At 47.0% G+C, this 22,503-nt stretch overlaps 1 protein-coding gene across 3 annotated transcripts in view; it reads left to right on the plus strand.

Moving 5' to 3' along the window:
• Window positions 1-22,503, plus strand: part of LOC119169391 (uncharacterized) — an 86,225-nt gene that overhangs the window by 35,344 nt on the left and 28,378 nt on the right. For all 3 annotated transcript variants that reach the window (XR_012893841.1, XM_075887059.1, XM_075887058.1), the window contains exon 3: window positions 10,951-11,055. Coding sequence is in view for 2 of the 3 variants with exons in the window: in XM_075887059.1 (XP_075743174.1) it covers window positions 10,951-11,055 (105 nt within the window). In the remaining variant the exon portion in view is untranslated. The remainder of the gene's footprint in view (window positions 1-10,950; window positions 11,056-22,503) is intronic.

Raw genomic sequence — 22,503 nt, forward strand, 5'->3', positions numbered from 1 at the left:
CTCTCTCTGCTCATGGCAGCAGAGAAGAAAGTGCGAATTGTCACTTCCCTATCATTCCTTTGTAGGCTTATGCCACAGGAGCGAAAGAAAGACACGCCTGAACGGTAACCGATGCCAGCCAGGAACGCGAGCCGTGGCTTCACGTGCGACGGCCTAGCGCCTTCTTTATTTTCTTCTGTCGCCATCGCGCGCTCTCCGGTTTGCGCGCCGCCCGAACGAGGGCGCTACAGGGCCCCCCGTGTAGACTGGAAGTCGGAATGTGACATGCCGTTTGTGGTGTTCCAACGGAAGATCAGTCGTAGATGAGAGGCTTTCTAGGGCGGTCTCCAGGTACGCCGGCTTGAGTCGGTCCAAGCTGACTGTCTCTTCACGGCCGTTCTGAAGTAGAGTGGCAGTTTTGGGGGTGCGGTGAAGGACGCAGAATGGTCCGTCGTAGGCTGGTGTCAAAGGTGGTCTGACCGCGTCGTGGCGCACGAAAACATGTGTTGCAGTGACCAGATCAGGGTGGACGAATATGGTCTTGTGTTCGGAAGGTCTGGGTGGAGTGGGCCGGAGGTCTTGAACTCAGTCGAGGAGGCGTTGTAGGAATTGCTGTGGCTGGTCTGGTAGCTTCGTTGACGTGAAGAAGTCTCCCGGAAGCCGTAGAGAAGTGCCATACACCAGCTCTGCTGTTGAGCACTGCAGGTCTGCCCGGATGACAGCTCGTAAACCTAAGAGCACCAGTGGCAAGGCATCAACCCAGGTGGCTCTATTGAGGCGGGTAGACAAGGCGGTCTTCAGTTGTCGGTGAAGGCGTTCCACCATGCCGTTGGCGCAGGGATGATAAGCCGTGGTACGGCAATGTCTGGCTCCGAGGATGCGATTAAGGCAAGTGAACAGCGAGGACTCAAACTGACGTCCACGGTCTGTTGTCACGGTGCCAGGACAGCCAAAACGGGATACCCACGTAGAAATGAAAACGCGGGCAACTGTCTCGGCTGTGATATCTTGAATTGGAACAGCCTCCGGCCAGCGTGTGAAGTGATCGACCATGGTCAATATATAACGGTACCCCTGAGACACTGGTAGAGGGCCCACAATGTCTAGATGAACATGGTCGAAACGACGGCCGGGTGGAAGGAAAGGTTGGGGCGGCGTCTTAGTATGACGGGAGACCTTTGTCATCTGGCAGGGCAGGCACATGCGCGTCCAAGCGCGCACATCACCGTTGATTCCGGGCCAGACATAGCGCTGGGTGAGAAGACGCTGAGTAGCCCGAATGCCAAGGTGACAGATGTCGTGTAAGGAGTGGAAAACGGTGCGTCGTAATGAAGCGGGAACGAAATGGCGGGGAAGGTCAGCTGAGACATCGCACCACAAGCGCTCAGATGATAATGGATGAGGCACCAGGCGTAGTCGGAGAGAACGGGGGTTCTCCCGAAAAGCGGCAAGCTCTCTATCATCCTGCTGTGCCGAGGAGAATGAGGCCCAGTCGATGGTTGGCGGTGGAGAGTCAACCGCGGCTATACGAGAAAGGGCATCTGCGGCGGTGTTGTCAGCTCCTTTCACGTGGCGGATGTCAGTCGTGAACTCCGATATATAAGCCAGATGGCGGAGTTCACGGGGCACGTACTTGGATGAGTTAGTGCGGAAAACATACGCCAGTGGCTTATGGTCAGTAAGCACGTAAAACGAGCATCCTTCCAGGAAATGCCGAAAGTGCTGTATTGCAGCGTAGATGGCTAGTAGTTCCCGGCCAAAGACGCTGTAGCGGGTCTCAGCAGGAAGTAGCTTCCGAGAGTAAAACGACAAGGGTCTCCACTCGGAGTTAATGCACTGCTGTAAGACGGCTCCGACGGCCACGCTGGATGCGTCCACCATCAACCGAGTAGGGGCGTTGCTGCGTGGATGAATGAGAAGCACGGCGTTAGCGACCGCTTGCTTAGCAGCAGCAAAGGCGGCCTGGGCCTCTGACGACCAAGGAATGGCGGAGGACGGGCCGGCGGTCGACCGAAGGAGGTCGGTGAGCGGTCGTAGCAGTTCGGCACAGTGTGGTATGAAGCGCCTGGAAAAATTCACAAGCCCCAGGAATTGGCGTAATTGGCGCAGTGTTGTAGGCTGAGGATAATCCTGAATTGCTTTAACGTGGGACCGGAGAGGGCGTATTCCTTTGGATGATATGTGATGGCCCAAGAACTCGAGCTCAGATGCGCCGAAAGTACACTTAGAGGCGTTCACAACGAGGCCGTACTGCTGAAGACGTTGGAACAGAGCGCGTAGATGGTGCTCATGATCTTCAGGTGTGCGGCTGGCGATGAGGACATCGTCAAGGTACGCAAACACAGTAGGAAGACCCCGTGTGACCTCAGAAATGAACCGCTGGAAAGTTTGAGCCGAATTGCGGAGTCCAAAAGGCATCCGCACGTATTCAAACAACCCAAAGGGCGTCGTGATGGCGGTCTTAGGTATGTCGGCGGGCTCGACAGGAATCTGGTGGTACGCCTTAACAAGGTCCACTTTGCTGAAAATTGTGCAGCCGTCGAGGCGCGATGTAAAATCCTGGATGTGAGGTAGAGGATAGCTGTCGTGGACAGTCTTGGCGTTCAACGCTCGATAGTCCCCACAAGGACGCCAGTCACCAGGATCACGTTTTGGCACCAAATGCAGCGGGGAAGCCCAAGCGCTTGACGACGTGCGGATAATGCCGAGCTGCAGCATGTGGTCAAACTCCCGTTTAGCAATAGCTAGGCGGTCTCCGCACAAGCGGCGTGGTCAAGCGGCTGCCGGTGGACCCCGGGTGACGATGTGGTGTGTCACCGTATGTTTAGGTGGCTGAGTGAGGTTGCACGGTTTAGTTAACTCCGGGAAACTCGCCAAGATTTTTTCGAACGGTGAGGAAGGTATCAGCATGCGGATGGCCATTCGAGCGATGTCGGACAGGAGTCCCGAGATGGAGAGACGAGTCTTACTATCTATGAGGCGGCGCCGCCGCACGCTGACGTCCAAATCGAAGTATGAGAGGAAGTCCGAGCCGATGATCGGTTGAACTACGTCTGCGATGACGAAAACCCACCGGAAAATGCAGCGAAGGCCGAAGTCGAGGGTGAGAGATCGGAGCCCATACGTTGCTATAGACGAGGCGTTGGCAGCACGAAGCACTTGCCCCTGTGACTTTGAACGATCAGCCTTAGTCGGGGGCACAACGCTAATTTCCGCGCCCGTATCTATAAGGAACCTGGCGCCTGATAGCTGGTCCGTGACCATGAAAAGGCGGCTGGGACGAGAAGGGAGATCACACGCCGCCGTCAGTGATCCCGGCAGGCGTTTCCCTGCCACGAACATGGGGGTGTACACTTCGTGGCTCGGTGTCGGAAACGCCGATGGTACCAGCAGATGGGTGGAGGGCAGGGACTCCGAGCATCTCGTGTGCGTGGAAGAGCTCGACGACCGGAACGAGGCGAACGAGTCTCCTGAGGGGGGCTCCAGAGTGCGGCAATGGAGGCGGCGAGTTCGTCGATGCGGGCCTCAAGGCGCGAAATCGCTGTGTCTGCTCGTGGTAAGAAAGCGTTGACAGGTGGGGAGGTCGCTTCATGAACCTGATCGGCGAACTCCGCCAGGCGGTTGAGATTGACGTCGCCGGCCGCCGCGAGGACGAGGCGGATTGGCTGAGAAAGGCGTTGGAGGAAGAGCTCGCGAAGCAACGCTGAGTGGGCAGAGACGTCGTGTTTCCCAAGAAGCTGTCGCATTCGGCGCAGTAGTTGGGAGGGGCGCCTGCCGCCAAGGTCCCCCTCTGCAAGGAGCTGCTGTAGGCGGACGCGTTCCGAAGGCATGAATCGTTCCAGCACCTTGGTTTTAAGGTGCTGATATGGCGTAGTGTCCGAGGGGTTGGAGAGGACGTCGGAGAGCTCGCTGGCAACGTCAGGAGGAAGGACGGAGGCTACGTGGTAGTAGCGTGTCGTTTCCGAGGCGATGCGGTACAGGGAGAATTGCGCCTCGACCTGAAGAAACCAAACTTGCGGGTCCTGTGGCCAGAAAGATGGGAGACGCAGTTGCACGGCCGAGACGTCCTGCGGAGTGAGGCTTGTTCGGTTGAGGGTGCATTCGAGTCAGTCATTGTCTTCGTCCGAGGTCACCACTTGTAGGCTTATGCCACAGGAGCGAAAGAAAGACACGCCTGAACGGTAACCGATGCCAGCCAGGAACGCGAGCCGTGGCTTCACGTGCCACGGCCTAGCGCCTTCTTTATTTTCTTCTGTCGCCATCGCGCGCTCTCCGGTTTGCGCGCCGCCCGAACGAGGGCGCTACACCTTCATAAGTTAAGCCTGCATAGTAATGATTACCTTAGCCTAATTAACCTCCCTACCTTTGTTATATTGCCCCGCCGTGGTGGTGTAGTAGCTAAGGTACTCGGCTACTGACCCACAGGTCGCGGGATCAAATTCCGGCTGCGGCGTCTGCATTTCCGATGGAGGCGGAAATGGTGTAGGCCCGTGTGCTCAGATTTGGGTGCGAGTTAAAGAACCCCAGGTGGTCAAAATTTCCGGAGCCCTCCACTACGGTGTCTCTCATTATCATGTCGTGGTTTGGGACGTTGCACCCCACAAATCAAATCAATCATGAATTACCTTTGTTATACTGTTTCCCCCTCTTGCTCTCTCTCTCTGTTGATGGCAGCAGAGAAGAAAGTGCGAATTGTCCCTAGCCTATCGTTCCTTAATAAGTTCAGCCTAGCTGCATAGTAATAATAAGCTTAGTCTAGTTAAACTCCCTATATTCGCTATGCTTCCTCCTCTCTCTCTTTTTACTCATGGCAGCAGAAAAGAAAGTGGGAATCGTCACTTGACTATCGTTCCTTAATACGTTCAGCCTGCATAGTATAATTAGCTTGCTATGAGGGTGTCTTTTCAATGATTGATATGTGGGGTTTAACGTCCCAAAACCACCACATGGTTATGAGAGACGCCGTAGTGGAGGGCTCCGGGAATTTCGACCACCTGGGGTTCCTTAACGTGCACCCATATCTGAGCACACGGGCCTACAACATTTCCGCCTCCATCGGGAATGCAGCCACTGCAGCCGGGATTGATCCCGCGACCTGCGGGTCAGCAGCCGAGTGAGTACCTTTGCCACAAGACCACCGCGGCGGGTCGAGGATGTCTTTTTATATCACGTATGTGTTAAACATCAACACGACCACAAGCTATCAAAACTGGAAGAGCGTGTAGTCAGATATCATCGCTAACAAGTAACACGCAGGTATCGTTGAATTTTAGTTCATCTGTAGACTTTGCGTTCACGTAGATATGGTAATACCATGTTGACCGCGAGAGACTGGATAGGTGGGGTTATCTGGAAGCGTAAAAAAGAAGCTGACAAGCAGGAAACGTATTCTATTTCTCCGCTGATGCTCATTCGCGATAGCTATATTGCATTGACCCCTCTGCGTATACCTCAACGCTTTGCTCGCCAAAACACACCAAAATAGCTGGCTGAGACACACGAGCAATCAAGGCTGAAGCGTGCATCCTCAGGCACCTCCGCAGTGCTGCTTGGAGCGGCGTCCATTTCGAAATCACTGTTCTGCAAAAGGTCAATCGAAGCAAAAATAATGCGCGACGCCACGAAACGCGGGAATTCCAAGCTCCCGACTCTCGTATTGAACCCGAGTCTTCACTTGGTACGGCGATGACAGCAATGCAGGTGACAAGGCATGACTGAATGTGTCCGCCTAGCAGACGAAATATTTGTGGAGCAGCTGAGCCTGACGTCCCTCTTTTCTGTAAAGAAGGGGTAAGCTGGGGCGTGATCTGGAGGTGACCGCGAGGTAGCGCCACTGCTGGTGCTCCCAGCTCTAAAAATGGTGAGATTGCCAGCCGTTTTTGAATAGTGCTAGATTTTAGTTATATAAATCAATAAAAGAGATAGTTATTCATTCCTCAGTTGTGGTTTAGGTCGCGAATCGTTGCTACGGGGTCTATAGCTACTCGCTGACGCAAATATCTTGGCATGAGTAAACTTTATGGCAGTGCTCCTTTAATATTAGTTCCATATTCCTAATAACGAACACGAAAGCAGACCAAGTATCTTCTAGGAATGCAAAGGAATCGTGGGGCATCGTCCCTTCGAGACGCAAAATCAATTGATACACAGAATCATTCCACTTCGTGCACCACACGTCAAGCATACTTTATATACCAGTTGTCTTTAAAAAGCATCGAGCCCTTGATAAGCGAACTTGTAATTAATTTTATTATACCCTAAAAACTTTCAATGTAGCCTGCTCGGTAATGCACGCACTTATGCCAGTGCTACGGCTACTTCGGAAAGACTTTTGGAATGCATTTCACGAATAGTGACGTGGCAGGTAGTGGTACTCCGCATAATGTCTTCACTATATCCAATAGTCTCTTCCAGCGGCCTTTTTAGCTTGAGAAAGAGTCTAAATTCACAAGGAGCCTTGATGAGGTAGTAGAGAACCTGATCAGCTAAGGAATATTTTTGAAACAGATTTCCTTGCGCTCTATTGTTAGCAGGCCCGGTGGCAAATTTCGCGTACATTCTGCGAATGCCGATCTTTCATTTGAATTTGTTGTGCCGATTTCTTTAATGTGCCATGTAGTTGGGAGGCTCTGATGCTGTGACACAATGGTCCCCCTTTAACGAAGTCCGGGCTGCCTCAATGAGATTATTATTTAAGCCTGTTGAAGGTCTACAATGTCACACTTCACTGTTTTCTTGTGGGCAGCCATTACTTAAGTGAGTGTACCTATCCTTTATCGAAAAGAGTTTGTGGAATTATCACCGAAGGTATTTTGAGTTTGGCGAAGGGCTTTGGTAGCTTAAGTTTCTGCCTTATTTTGGTGTAATATCGCAGTCCATGTCGTGGCTTCATACTACAATAACTTACTTGAATGAGATATGCCTTCTATCATCCTCCCTTGAGGGTGGATAGGCAGAAGGTGACGCATTCTGCGGCTGCTAAAAAATTGGGTCATGTGCATGAATATGTCCTCCACATCTCCACCAAAGAATACTCCCACGCTTCATTGCCTCACGTGAAAAACAGATGGTTTGACACATTCCGCACATTTACTCTTCATAAAGCAACCTGTGCAGTGTATATTTCAGGCACCTAAATAAACATGCAGAAAAATACTGTTGTGACTACAGTATGCACATTGTGAAGTATACAAAGTGTTTCTGCGAATAGATACTTTTTCAATGAAAGCGCTGTCACAGTCAAACTCTCCTCCTTTTTGTCCATGAATTTTACTTCCAGGCGGAAATACTGCGTAAAGTTAAAGTGACATCGACTTTACTAATGAATAAGAACTCGTTCATTGAGCGAATAATTGTTCAATTAAGGGTAGTTGGTTGAATTGGAAGATTTAAATCAAACAAATTAGGCTATACGCATCATTTTGAAATCACAATTATGGTGTGCATTTTAAGTCGAACACCTTCTAACTTTAAAAGCCATATTGAAATGTCCGCGCCCGGCCAGTCTAATGTAGAAAATGACTCCCTAATATTGAGCTAAATTTTAGTTTTTTTCAAATAAATGGGTGTATTATAATTAACGATGGTCAGCGACTTTCCGATCAATAACTTACAAGAGCCTTAACGAGATTTCTTATTAGTCAGGCGGATGTCACTTTAGCTGTGGTGGAGTACTTCCGCCTTGATAATTTCTTTTCAAAAACATGGGAGCCTGATCATCGTAAGATTCTTGTTCATAAATGTTTACAAAGCTTGCCCTATGCCACACAAAGCTTCAAACAGCGTTACTAGGTGACACCGAACACTAATCCAGTTGTTTCTAGGTTGTGTCTAGGACTTAGGGTCACAGGTTTCGTGTTGCTTCAAACTTATTGCTGCGCTTTAGCCAGGTGGTGCTGTGTTGTTTCACAATCTCCTTCAGGTTTTCGTTCCACCACGTCGTTTCACGTTGATTCCCGTTGCAGAGAGACTTAACTTAAACCACAACCACAGAGACTACACGGTTTTCGAAGCTCCAGACGCAGAAACTCTTGTTTGAACCAAGCGTTCACGCCTCTCGTAGATCTGCAGGCACGTCGTCAATGGCGGATGTTTTCCATGGTTTTGTGGTGTTGTCGCAGCCGCCATCCTTTTGCCCTTCTCTTGTACTCTCTTGTTATACGTACTCGGGGTCTCTCGGTCCCGTTACCTCACGGATATCTGTTGCTCTATTTATAGCCTTCATTTTTAGTGGACTAGCCGGGAGCAGTACGCTTTATGCAATTTTTGTAGCACGTAGCCTTCTATGATAATGAAAATTTTTTCGGAAAGACCCGTAGAGCATTATTTGGTAAGCAGCTGTATTAATAAAATCTGTACAGTCTAAAAAAAGTCAGTTTAGCTGCAACGACGAATGCTAAGAAGCCGATAGCAACATATTGTAGTGTCACACGAAAAACGGCAAACAGCTTCATACTTGCTGCACCCTCCTCGAACTCAAAGGATGCACGACAAAAGCACACACTAGCCGAGTGCGAACTGACAAATGTCACAGCTCGCCATTTACCATGCGCGTGGTTCATTCACAAAACAGGATGCCTGGAATTAACTCCCACCTACGCAGAGGACGTGCGCGCGCGAACCAACTGTTGCAGTTGTTACATAAAGTAGCCCTCAATCTGGTTCTCCTTGACAGCACTACATTACTTTCACAAAGGCGGCCGCTGCAACGGCCTTAATGCGCTTTGTAGCACATAGTGTATAGCAAACTCTTCAATTAAAGCAAACTAACGGAGCAACCTCCCCACACGCGCGACCACATCATGAATGTCAAAGACCAAGTAAAAAGCTCTTATCCTTGATAAAATATCGAAAGAGTTTGAAATCAGTACTTCGAAAAGCTAGGGGTCCAAGAAAGTTTGTCAACTGCGAAGGCACCTGAAGAAAACTGAAGCCACTTTAGGGCGCTTGCTCTCGCGTTTTCCAAAAACCCAAAATTCGTAAACAACCACGAAAATTACGCAAACAAAGCGAAAGTGATAGTACCGCAATGTTCGACTCTCACGTAATTTTATTTGAACCCCATTTGCCCCTCCATGCGTTTCAACCAACTCCGCCCGCGTGTGATCAAATTCTCAATCACGGCTTCTTTTCCGAAAACGAAAAGAGCAACCTACTTAACGCAGCCACTGACGGGGCCAAGGCCTTTAAAGTGCGCCGTTCGCACCACCTACACTATTGTGAACGCGCGTGCGTGACCCTTCAATCTGCAAATATGCTAAAATTCATAGAAGCGTTAAGATACGCCCAGTACTTCCGCCCTCTTCCAGTCAACATGACAAGTAACTATTACAGTGGGAGGCACATTGTGTGGGTATAGACAGTGGCTAAGAATCATTCTACATGAACGCCTCCAGCCCTCCACTAGGGGAGGGGTACACAGCTGTAGTCAACCACCAAAATGCCACGTAGCTTTAAAAGCTGAAAATAAACACATGCAGAGGATGTCACCATCGCGCTAGCTGCCGCAACCACGACTCATGGGTTGTCACTACCTATACTAAGAAAGCCCTGCAGAAATATTCAAAAAGGGTGCATCCATGACCTTCTGCATCACATCCTTCTATATAGCAAATACCTTGTAGTCTACACGTCTTGAGTTAACTTATGGGCTCTAGCACATATGAACCCAAAAGGCAACGAAACGCAGACACGGCTGCACGCGCGCTGTGTCTCCGGACGACGCGCTTAGACCCTTTCGATATCAATCCCTAACTGATCCGGCCTTCTCTTTTCAAAAAATTAGTTAATTATATCAATTCCACCTCGTAATTTTAGGCGCCTCAACCTCTCCACAGTAAAACAGTTAAAACAGAACAGAACCTCATAATTTATCCTAAACCAATAAATGCCATATCGAAGAAGGGGAACGCACACTCGTTCTCTTACGCACGAAAGCGCTGCTGTTTCCGGTGATTTTAGACCATTTCGACCTTGCCTGTACAGGTCAAAGAACGCGCTATGCAGAGAAGTCTCCAGACTTCTTCCACATTCCACGGCCATGCCTGAATTTTGTTTCGAATTCAAACCTCATCCGAGAGGACGGGCCGGCATTCGTTCTTCGTGCTTCTGACCTGGAGAGCTGCAGAGGGTTCTTGTAGACTGAGTCTGAGTTGCGGCGGTCATGAATGGGCAGTTGTAATAAGGAGCAGGATTCTGATTAACTGGGACAAAAAGGTAGTGGCGACTACAATAATACGCCACGATTTTCTATATCTTTGCTATCACAACAAAAAACTGTACAATTTGCTCACCTATACTTGATTGCTACAGGTTTTTGCCAAGTTTTCTGACATTTGCTATTCTGTCATTAAATTTTCCTTTTCTCAGCTAGTTTTAATTGGACACTGTTTTTTAAATGTTCTTAAGTGTCTACTGGACACTTAAGACACCGTGTAATAACACCGTGTAACGTGGGTAGTATGTAGTTGTCTGATAAAAAGCCCGTCAGAGGTTGTGCGCCCAATGTACGTTAACGTTATGAGTGTGCGGTTATGATTATAGTCGAATACAACCTGATAAGTCCGGGAAAGCCCTGCCCAGCCGACAAGTTATGGCAGCTGGTCACCTCAGCGACTATAAAACTAATCTCGCTCTTGCTCTCCGCAACGTTCTCTGCTGGCGGAGTCGACGGCAGTCCGGCTCATGACGACATTCTGGATTGCACACCCACTGGTGTAGGCTTGTGTGCATCCACATTCGAATAAATGTCATTGACTTGTGAAGTTGTAACGCACTATAGTTATGAAGAAATACTGATAATTATGTTGTGTATGTTATTTAGTTTATATGTGAGTTCTAAGATTCAGCCTGTTCTGTTTCTAATATTATTGAAGAATGGAAAAGAGGCTACGTATTTTGTAATTTTTCTAGAAAATGAGTTTGTAACTTTGCACGATTAACCAGAAATGTTGCCTTTTGGTATGTTTCTAGGAAATAGACCATGTGAACGAATGAAAAACCAGTGTCAAGGACATACAAGGCCGAATTGTCTCTTCATGAAACATAACACAAGAGGCTGGCCCAAATTTATGTGCAGTAAGTTTTTTAATGTATTTTTGGCATTACTAACACGCATCCAGATTCTCTTAATTGTAGGCACTTAAGTATGGCGTTGCTCTTTCTATGTCTGTGATACATTTGCACGAAAGGCGTTCGATCATTTATATTTATAATCAGTTCTGGCAGGTTGACAAGGGTCCTCAATATTGTTAGATTAGCTGCCTAATGCTAATTTTTAACCTGACGAATTCGGTTGTGAAAGTAATGAAGCGAACTATCCTCAGCAGACTTGAGCGAATCCTCGACCGTAGCACAATCTGCCCTGATGTTGTGGCTGGCTTTCTATGACACTAATGTTTCATCCGCAATGTTATCAATCTTGCTGCTTACGTTCAGCCTCAAAAAACATACAAACGATTATTTGTCACCATGCTTCTTGATCTAATACGACCTTACCACGAGGGTTCGTCAATGCGCATAACTGTAGTTCTGCAATGAGGGGTGCTAGCTAGGCACTGTATTGTCGGACCATCTCTTGGGTGGTCTTCCTTTGTGAACAACCAAGACGGCTCAACTTCTTCATATTAACTACATTTTGGTGTTCCCCAAGGCAGTGTCTTAGGTCCGCACTCTTCAACCATGTATACTCGTTTTTATCGAGGACAAACTAATCAATGCGCTCATACTATCAATGTTTACCGGTGGTATCGGGATCTCGGCATCGAGTATGCGACACTGCCTCAGACACGCGCAAAGTTTCTGAAAGCTGTGCCGCTAATATTGATGTACGTCAATGGAGAAGACCTCAAGACCTTGTGAGCAAAGTTCGCACCAATTATATTGCGACAAAAGCCAATCAACAAAATCATACGACATGTTTATCGACAGCCGAGCCTTACACTGTGCAACGAAAACAAATTCTAAGACATATTCATCAATACTCACTTTCTTGTGGGGCTTATCCTCAAGAAGTCTGTGACGAATACCATTTCATGTCAAGTTTTTTGAAGGATATACATGGTGAACTTCGGAGCATGCGATGATGCCGCTGCACGATACTGTCTGCACGATGCCGCTGCACAATGCTTGTGGTACAGCTTCGTGTGCTCACCATGACCTGCAAGTATATTCGCACACTCAAAAGCACTCATGCCTATAGTCACTCCGGCTTTTTATTGAATTGCCGTGATGCTCATTCCCAACTCAAAACACGGTAATCGCAAACCACTACCTGCAATCGGCCCATGTTGTAATCGAAGTGCTAAGAGCAGAGGTCGGGCAGTGAAAAATGAAGGTCGCAAAAAGTTAGACCAAAAAATGGCTACGAAGTGACCACGGCTAACCGAAGTACCAAGTATGTACAATGAGGGAATACTAATAATGGGCAAGGCAATGACAGTTGCTATAAGAACCCGAAGTGATAGAAGGCTTTCACCTAATGTTGACGTGCTTGTAGATCTATCAGATGTGCGAACGCTTGGTTTCAGCGCGTGTTTCTGTCTTTGGAATTTGAGCACTGCAAGCTCTTTGCGCTGACACTGGGCATCAACATAGCATAACGACCTATATATCAACCAAGAAATTAGCCTACAAACAATCTTCCTCACCGAGCTAAGGCCCGTAAAAACATAGAATCAACCAGAATTGTCTTCAGATTTCTCCAATTGAAGCCGTGCGCGGCTTAGGGCGTGGTTCACTTTTTTTAGTGTGAAGCATTTCTCAGCAAACTTCGGCGGTTTTTTACGTATCTATCTATCTATCTACCTATCTATCTACCTATCTATCTATCTATCTATCTATCTATCCTTCTATCTATCTATCTGTCTGTTTGTCTGTCTATCCATCTATCTATCTATCATCTATCTATCTATTTATCTATATATCTATCTTTCTATCTATATCTTTATCTTTCTTTCTTTCTATCTTTCTATCTTTCTTCCTTTATTTCTATCTACCTATCTATCTATCTATCTATCTAGTTTTTTATTTAGCCACCTACGACTTTTAGCTCTCCTGGCCGTTTCAATGATGGGATCTATACTACAATGGTATGACATAACATGAATGTATGATGAGCATAACTGACTAGTCATAACATGAATATCATCACCTCTATGTCATTAATGTCATGATTTCCATATCATGGTCTTGCTGCTCTTGCGATGGCTTCGGTCAAATGACGTATTGCAAAAGTGGCATGGTATGACATGACTGCATAGTGAACATGAGTCACAGACGCTAACCTGGAAATCATGACGTGTATGTCATGTAAGTCATCACTACACATCACGCTCATGGTGCGCTTGTGGTCGTTTCGCTAGCATCACGGATACAAAGTTTCGTATTGGGGCCGTCAATGAATAACGAACGTATATGAGTGGTGCAAATATGATAATCATAAGATGGTGTCATGCAAAACATGACTACATTCGACGCTCATACTGCGCTCGCTGTCCTTTTGCTAGCTTCACTTATAGCAAATTCGGTATAACGTGACCTAAATAGCCGACGAAGAGAAATGGCACGTTCAAAGATGACAATCAAGGCATTGAAGTGATTTACCACACAATTTAAGTCTGTTTCGTAACGTTGTGCTGACTTTAAAGTGAGATCAACCTTCCTCATTCCTGCTGCGCATATCACCGATTCCCACTGTACGTGTAATCTGCCAATTTTTTCCCTCGAAGCAGTTTCTTGAAATGACATGGTTTTATGGTAGGAACGCAGGCTTCCTACTCAAACAGTATATTTTTGTTACTTATTTACTTTGGATCTTTGTAATTTTGCGCTCAAAAACAGCACTAATTTTATTTACTTGGAACCAACCACGACAACGCCGACAACGATGCCGACACTGGCACCTACACCGAAATTTCTGTGAAACGAGTTTTTCACTGCTCTCAAATTGATTGATTGATTGATTGATTGATTGATTGATTGATTGATTGATTGATTGATTGAACATTTATTATCATTTGTCACATGAAGTTTACAAGCACTGATATGACCCATAGCCTGAGGCCAGTGTAGGGTCCAATGAGAAAAGTAATGGACAGAAGCAGGAAATATCAATTACACATAATACATATGTAGTTATACAGACACTGTAAATATACACATATACAGAGTAGAGAAGTCTTTCTCTTCTTAAACAATCTGGTCACACCAAACAAAACTGCATGTGCGCATACAAAAACTTATGACAGATAACTTCGTGGACACACCCAAAAACATCAGTTAAAATACATAAAGAACATCAAACTATCACAAGTTTTAGTTAGAAGAAAAAAAATGCTAGGTTTACAAGATTCACCAGCGTATATTTATAGAAATGTAAGTGCTTACCCCCAAAGAGAAAAAGAAGCTTACAATTAAAACTTTCTCAAAGAGCAATGTATTTTATAAATAATTCAAACTACATGGATTATACGCAACCATTCTCCTGAAGCCTGAATACCATGTTGTTCAGCGTGCTAATTGATTATATGAAACTGCGCTTATGGCACTTTCACAGTATTCAGTGTTCTCAGCACAATTTTCATGAGCGCGCTTGTGAACGAACAACGCGAGACCGTGTTCCGCAGTTTCAAGATTACCTTTCAACCATTTCTTTTACCTCGTCTTCTCTCTTTTCTACCCTTTCCTTCTGTTATTCCCCATTTCCATCACTACAAGTGTAGACAATCAAGCCAAAGCTTGGTTTACCTCCCTGCCTTTCTTCTCGATTTCTCTCTCTCTCTCTACTCTTGGTTCTCTTGGTTCAATTTTGTGATCTAGCTACGCAGCCGCAATAAGGTAAAAGCAAACCATCCCACTGCGCAAACGAAAGCGTATAGATAATATAAAACCTAAATGCAAGGATGTCGCTGTGTTGAACAGCCATAAAAAAACAGAATCATAATTTCTCGTTAGCACTGAAAATACATTATTAAGTAACATAAAAACACCCAACGTAGTATTGCTAGAAAAATGGCACTATCTCCTCGTAGGGAGCCCTAATGGGATGTGAAGCAGCAGCGGTGCGTCCAGCGTTAAACCGGTTGAAGCGGGCATCGACGCGGGTGCCTAAAGAACGATTTGTAGAAAACTCGGTTTAGCATTTATTCAAGTAAACTCTTCTTTGAAACTCAAATATACAGGAGACGGGCTGGGTTTCATCTAAGTTTCATTAAAGCGCTTTGCAAGCCTTCGTAGTCTCCGTTTCTTCAGTGTGGACACGGCAGCAGAACCGGATTTGGCACGCGTTTCCCCTTGACTATGACGGCCTTGTGATCACTGAAGTGCAAGCTGAGAGGTTCCTGCAGACATACGACGTCAAATTCGGCAAAGACTAGATTGATGCGCGTTGTTCTTATCGTGGTGGGTAGATTAGCGGTGGTAGCAGCAGGTGTTGTGGCGAACGGATGAGGCGGTAGCTGTAGGTGCTGCAGCAAGCGCGCAGCAGAGAAAGTGACGTCAGCACGTACTGCGATGGGAGCGTGACACAAACGCGCAGCTGCAACATGGCCTACTTGGCACTGCTCCAACACCTGCGGTGAGGGGAACGCATTGCAGTGCGTTCGTACGAACGCAAGTAACTACGACTTTACACACGTGAGTCAAAACAGCTGCTTCGCATCAAAATGCACATTAAATTCACCAAAATGCATAATAATGCTGCATGTTATTGCAGTCAATAGTGTATACACTTTCATACATGCATATGTGTAATGTACGCATATTTCCTTTTCTTTATAGCCTTAATGCTATTGCTCCGCTCTGGTGGTGCGGTGGTGATTCCAGCTATAGGAATCACTCTGCGAATCAAACTGTCACATGTCACTACGTCCACAGCGGCAGAACTTGCGGCTTTGCGTGGCGCCCTAGAGTACATCAAATCCCAAAGACCGAGTATATGAGCTGTGTTTTCCTACTCAAAACCAGCCCTACAGAGCATGCAGTCAGTCCTTCGACGAGTTTGCCATGAACAATTAACTTAAGAAGTTGTCAAGCTTGTTCACCACGTCACAAAAACAGGCCACGAGGTCAAGTTTCAGTGGCTTCCTGGCCATTGTGGGATCAGTGGCAATGATTCCGCAGACAACGCGGCTCGCACATCGCACCAAGAAGAACACACCCTTCCGATTCCTTTTTCAAGGACCGACGCTGCAAAGCAACTTCGTCACCTGGCACGTAGTGTTTGTCTGCAGGAGTGGAACACCCCAAGCATAAAACATACGAGACTACACCAAATAAACCCTCGACTGGAACTTCGACCTCCATCCGGACTTCGTCGACGTGAAGCTTCACTTCTTTGTCGCCTTTGGTTGGGGGTCGCCTTCACAAAAGCATATAGAGCCCTCATTGGATTTACCGACAGTGCGGAATGCGACGTCTGCTGCACCAAAGAAGACATCGACCATCTGATATGCCATTGCCCTCGATTTGCCTCTGAAAGGCAGAAGCTTTCGGACGCATCACGACAATTGGACGATCGGCCACTCTCTGTGCAGATGCTACTGGAACACCGTCATCGCCTTTCGTCGGCTCAAAAAGCACTCAAAGCTGTCTTGTGCTTTTTGAGGACTACAGGCCTATGTGACCACCTTTAACTTTTGTGTAGTGCCACCGCTGCATACGCGCCAGCCGATTGACTGACAATCCTCCTTTTTCTCTCTCTCTTTCTCTCTCTCTCTCTTTCTGTTCTCTTTCCTCTCTCTCTCTCATCTTTATGCCCCCTTCCTATTCCCCCAGCGTAGGGTAGCAAACCGGGTATGTGCCCGGTTAACCTCCCTACCTTCCCTGTTGTTGTTAATTCCCCCCCCTCCGCTCTCTAAATGCATCATACGTAATCTTTAGTAGTTGAGGTGTCAAAATAACATTTTCAATGAAACAAATGATAGTGGTTCGAAGAAGAGTAAAGGGCAGCACAATAGTAGTGATTGTCATGTCATTGTGAAGAAAAGAAGTGGGTGAAAAGACAACTTGCTGCTCGCAAAGACCCGAACCAGTGACCTTCAAATAATGCGTCCGATGCACTCCCAACCCAAGTGCAACAGCGATCATCCCCCATCCGCTTGTGTATATATATATATATATATATATATATATATATATATATATATATATATATATATATATATATATATATATATATATATATATATATATATATATATATATATATATATATATATATATATTTATATATATATATATATATATATATATATATATATATATATATATATATATATATATATATATATATATATATATATATATATATATATATATATATATATATATATATATATATATATATATATATATATATATATATATATATATATATATATATATATATATCTTTTCACCCACTTTTCTTTCTTCTCATTTACATTACAACTTTCTAATAACTTCTTCTATACCTTCCTTGGCATTATTGTCTGTTAGATCTCATTAATATTGTGTAAAACACGAAAAACGAGCCCTTAAGTATACACTTGTTTCTCTTATTCATTAACGAGGGTTTCGTACTGGCAGACTTGGTGCCTTTCGGTTGTATACGGGGGACTATTGGTCAGCTGCCAGTTAGTAATAAGTTCACGTGCTACGTGACGCCAAACAGGCTCATAAATAGTGTACCACACTCGCCGCCATGGCTACTAGTGGCGCTGACTGACACTCCCACGTTTAAATTGACGTAAATATCCAATAAAGTGGCTGGGGTGATAGCTGTCGTGGTAGCTCTGTGGTAGAGCATGGAACGCGTTATTCGAAGGTCGCAGGTTCGGATCCTGCCCACGGCAAGTTATCTTTTCACACACTTTTATTTCTTCCCATTTACACTACAATTGGCCTAATAACTTCCCCTATGCCTTCCTTGGCATTATTGTTTGTTAGATCTCATTTATATTGCTAAGTATACACTCGTTTCTTATATATATATATATATATATATATATATATATATATATATATATATATATATATATATATATATATATATATATATATATATATATATATATATATATATATATATATATATATATATTGTAGTGAAGAAGAAGAGTGCTACTCAGATAGGCAGGGGGTATCATCACTCAGCACTCAGTCTGTGAAGAGGACGACGTTTGGTTGGCTGGGTACATAGGATGTTTCCGCCTTTACCACTTGACTTGTCGTGACCACTCTTATGTTTTATAAAAGAGTGCCGCTCCAAAACGCCTCATTTTAATTGGTGGGAGTGCTGGGTAAAGCATAAACCGGGAATTGCGAAACCGTACGTTGCCTCTAGTTGCTACGATGTCCACGGACGATGATCAGCAGGCGGCCGCCTCAGCTCCAACTACTGCAGCTCCTGTCTGTCTCGACTTCTTTCGGCAACGCGATCCGCCTACCTTCAGTAGAACCGATGACAAGGACGTGGAAGACTGGCTCGACGAATACGACCGTATGAGCAAGCACAACAAGTGGGACGATGCGCAAAAGCTTACTGTCGTCCAATTTTATTTCACCGACGTCGCCAGTCTGTGGTACCGTAATCACGAGAGAGGCCTCCCCACCTGGTCGGCCTTCCAAACGGCGTTCGCGGACTTGTTTGGCCGTCCAGCACTTCGCAAACTACGGGCCGAACAGCGCTTGCGTACTAAGGCTCAGCAGGCAGAATGGTGAGAATTACACCAGTTATATCGAAGATGTGGTCGACCTTTGCCGGCGTGTCAACTCGGCCATGACAGAATCCGAGAAGATCAAACACATCTTGAAAGGCGTGACTGACGACGCATTTCAGTTGCTTGTCGCGAAGAGTCCGCAAACGGTAGCGGAAGTCATCCAACTTTGTCAGAGTTATGACGAGCTCAGGAAACAGCGTGACACCACTCCTCGTGCCAGCATGCCATGTGCAACAATCTTCACGTTAAAGTTGCTGGCACTGCTATAGACCACACCAGTTTGCTTCTCGAAATCAAGCCATTTGTACGAGAGGAGGTCGCACGCCAGTTGTCCCTCGTGCCTTATACCTCTGAAGGTGCCCCATCTACTTTAGCGCCATCAATACAGCGAGTAGTTCAGGAGCAAGTGTCCGAGGCGCTACCAACAGCTCACGCACTACTTGTGGCTGCTCCACTTACCTATGCCAAAGCACTGAACGGAACCCGACCTCCGCCTGTCGCAAACGCCCACGTTTCTTTGTCACGAACGCCTACGTCCACGCGCCCCTTTGTCGTACCGGCTGAGCCTATGTACCAGGTTGCCCGTCCTTTCTCCCAGCCACCACCACCACGCTTTCAGATCCCTTGGCGCACTCAAGACAACCGCCCCTTATGCTTCGCCTGTGGAATCGCGGGTCACATGGCGCGATTTTTTCGACGGCGTGAGCTTTTCCTGCGTGACGACGTCCGGCCCAACAATTTGGATTTCTCACCACGACCTGAGCCTGCTGTATCTGGCGAGCCTTCCACCGTGGACACATTTTCACCTCGCCGGAACTTCAACAGACACCGGTCGCCTTCACGTCAACGCCGTTCTCCTTCCCCTATGCTACGTCGACCTTGCCCTGTCCCTGAAGAAAACTAGGAGCCGCATTCCCGGGCGCAAGAACTGCGGATCTTTCGAACTCCACAAGACCTTGTTTTTTGCCGACCAACGATACTGGCGCCGCAGTGTCTGTAATGACTGAAAAACTGTGCCGTTGACTAAAAAAAGTCACTATGCTTCTTCACGACTTCGTTTTGAGCACTGCGAGCGAGCAACGAATTCGCTCTTTTGCTGCATGCACAGCACGTGTCCCTACTGCTGACGATATTTATGTCGTCGAGATTGTAGTGCTCCCGCAGTGCTCCCATGACATTATATTAGGTTGGGACTTTCTCTGCACTCATCATGCCGTCAGCGACTGTGCTCGCGCCGAGGTGGAGTTCGCGCCATTATGCGACGCTGCTTCACTCGACTCGCCCCTTTCACCTGAAAACGTTTTCGTTGCCGCGACACTTCGATACCCCCGTTCTCATCCGCCCTAGTTCCGCTTTCCTGTGACCTCTCTAGTGGCTCAACTGTTCTTTTTACGCCTTCTGAAACCGCTGTTCACCGCAAGTGCTTCCTGATCCCTTTCGCCGTTCTGAACTTTCATGATGGATCAAGTGCCATTTATGTTTCCAATCCGTTTCTCTCGCCTTCCAAGTTACTGTGCGGAGAGTGCCTGGGGTTTGCCGATGACATTGATCCCTCGAGTGCACGTGTAGTTCCTGACCACTCGACTACGCTACCTATTGACGCTGTTGATTTCTGCGCGTCATCCTCTTCACCATCATTCACCGACGCAATTTCGCGCTGCATCGACACCAACCTTAAGGCCCAGCAGCGCGCCGACATTATCACCCTCCTCGAGCGCTTCCGCGCCAGCTTCGATCACCAGCAACTGACTTTGGGCCGTGCTTTCACGGTATTTCACCAAATCGACACTGGCCTTTACGCTCCTTCACGTCAGCGTCCGTATCGGGTATCGGCATCTGAGCGTCGCATAATCGCGGAACAAGTTGACGACATGTAGAAGCGAGGTGGTATTGAGCCCTCTAAGAGCCCGTGGGCTTCCCCAGTTGTTCTAGTCAAAAAAAAAAGGATGGCTCAATAAGATTTTGCGTCGACTACCGCTGGTTTAATAAGATCACACGCAAAGATGTTTACCCGCTACCTCGCATAGACCATGCCCTTGACTGCCTACAAGGCGCGGAGTTCTTCTCGTCACTAGATCTGCACTCAGGTTGTTGGCAGTTTCCCATTGCTGAGGCTGATCGCCCCAAGACGGCTTTCGTTATCCCCGATGGCTTATACGAATTTAATGTCATGCCATTCGGGCTCTACAATGTGCCTGTCACTTTCGAGCGCATGATCGACAACAACCTCTGTTGCCTGAAATGGCAGACATGTCTGTGTTACTTAGACGATGTCGTGATATCTTCAAGCGACTTTTTAACGCATCTTCAGCGCCTAGAGACAGTGCTTACTTGCCTCACCTCCGCCGGTCTACAGCTCAACATGAAGAAGTGCTGCTTCGGCGCTCGAAAACTTCTATTTTTGGGTCATGTTGTATCTAGATATGGCATTCTTCCGGATCCAACGAAACTTTGTGCCATTGCCGAATTTCCTAAGCCGAACATCTTAAAAAAACTTCGCAGCTTCCTCGGTTTATGTTCATATTTTCGTCGTTTTATTTGCAACTTCGCCTCCATCATATCGCCCTTGACTGACCGTCTTGCCGACAACAGCGACCTTTCTAGTTGGTCGTCAGCTTGTGATGATGCATTCGCCACACTCCGCCACCTTCTTACGTCACCTCCTATACTGTGACATTTCGATCCTCTTGCCCCGACGGAAATACACATGGATGCTAGTGGAGTTGGTCTCAGTGCTGTGCTCCCCAGCGTAAACCCGGATTTGTGAGTACGTCGCCTCTTACGCCAGCCGTGCACTCACAAAAGCAGAGGCCAACTATTCAGTCACCGAAAAAAGAGTGTCTAGCCATCATATGGGCCATAGGCACGTTTCGACCCTATCTTTACGGGCATCCATTCAGCGTTACAGATCATCATGCATTATGTTGGCTCTCCTCGTTAAAAGATCCCACCGGCCGGCTCGCCCGTTGGGCGCTTCGGCTACAAGAGTACGACATTCATGTCGTTTACTGATTTGGGCAAAAACATTCCGACGCAGACGCTTTGTCCCGATCACCTCTACGATGTAGTGACAAGTCGCCGTCTTCGCCTGCCCCCGGCATATCTGCGCTTAGTGTCAGCGACATGCTACAGGAGCAACGAAAAGATCCTTGGATCGCTTCACTTATCAACCTGTTCAGTCAAACTCCCTCGCAAATTATCCCTAGAGGTACGCGCCGTCAAATACAGCACTTCGTTATCAGAGATGGTTTGCAATACAGACGGAATTATCTCTCCGATGGACGCCAATGACTCCTAGTTAATTATTACAAGATGTCTCTGCTCAGGCATATGCGCCTCCTTTCACGCCAACCCACAATGCACTCATACAGCAGTGTTAAAAACCTACACCCGCCTGTCCCACCGCTACTGCTGACGTGGAATGTATCGCTTCGTCCTTAGCTACGTACGTTCCTGTCTAGCTTGCCAGCGACGAAAGAATCCCACTCCAAGTTCTCCAGCTCCACTACAACCCATACGTTGTCCTACCCGACTGTTTGACCATGTTGGTATCGATCTGTATGGACCTCTTCCGATTACACCGGCTGGAAATCGCTGGGTAATCGTCGCTATCGATCACCTTACGCGCTACGCAGAAACGTCACCACTCTCTTCTGCGTCAGCGAGGGACGTCGGTCGTTTCATATTGCATCAGATTACTTTACGTCACGGTGCACCACGTAAACTCATAGGTGACCAAGGGCGTGTGTTTTTGTGGGACGCCGTCGAATCGCTTTTCAAGGAATGCCAAGTCATTCATCGCACCATCACCGCATATCATCCTCAA

Source organism: Rhipicephalus microplus, chromosome 2 (assembly GCF_043290135.1).
Source record: "Rhipicephalus microplus isolate Deutch F79 chromosome 2, USDA_Rmic, whole genome shotgun sequence".
NCBI classification, from domain to species: domain Eukaryota; kingdom Metazoa; phylum Arthropoda; class Arachnida; order Ixodida; family Ixodidae; genus Rhipicephalus; species Rhipicephalus microplus.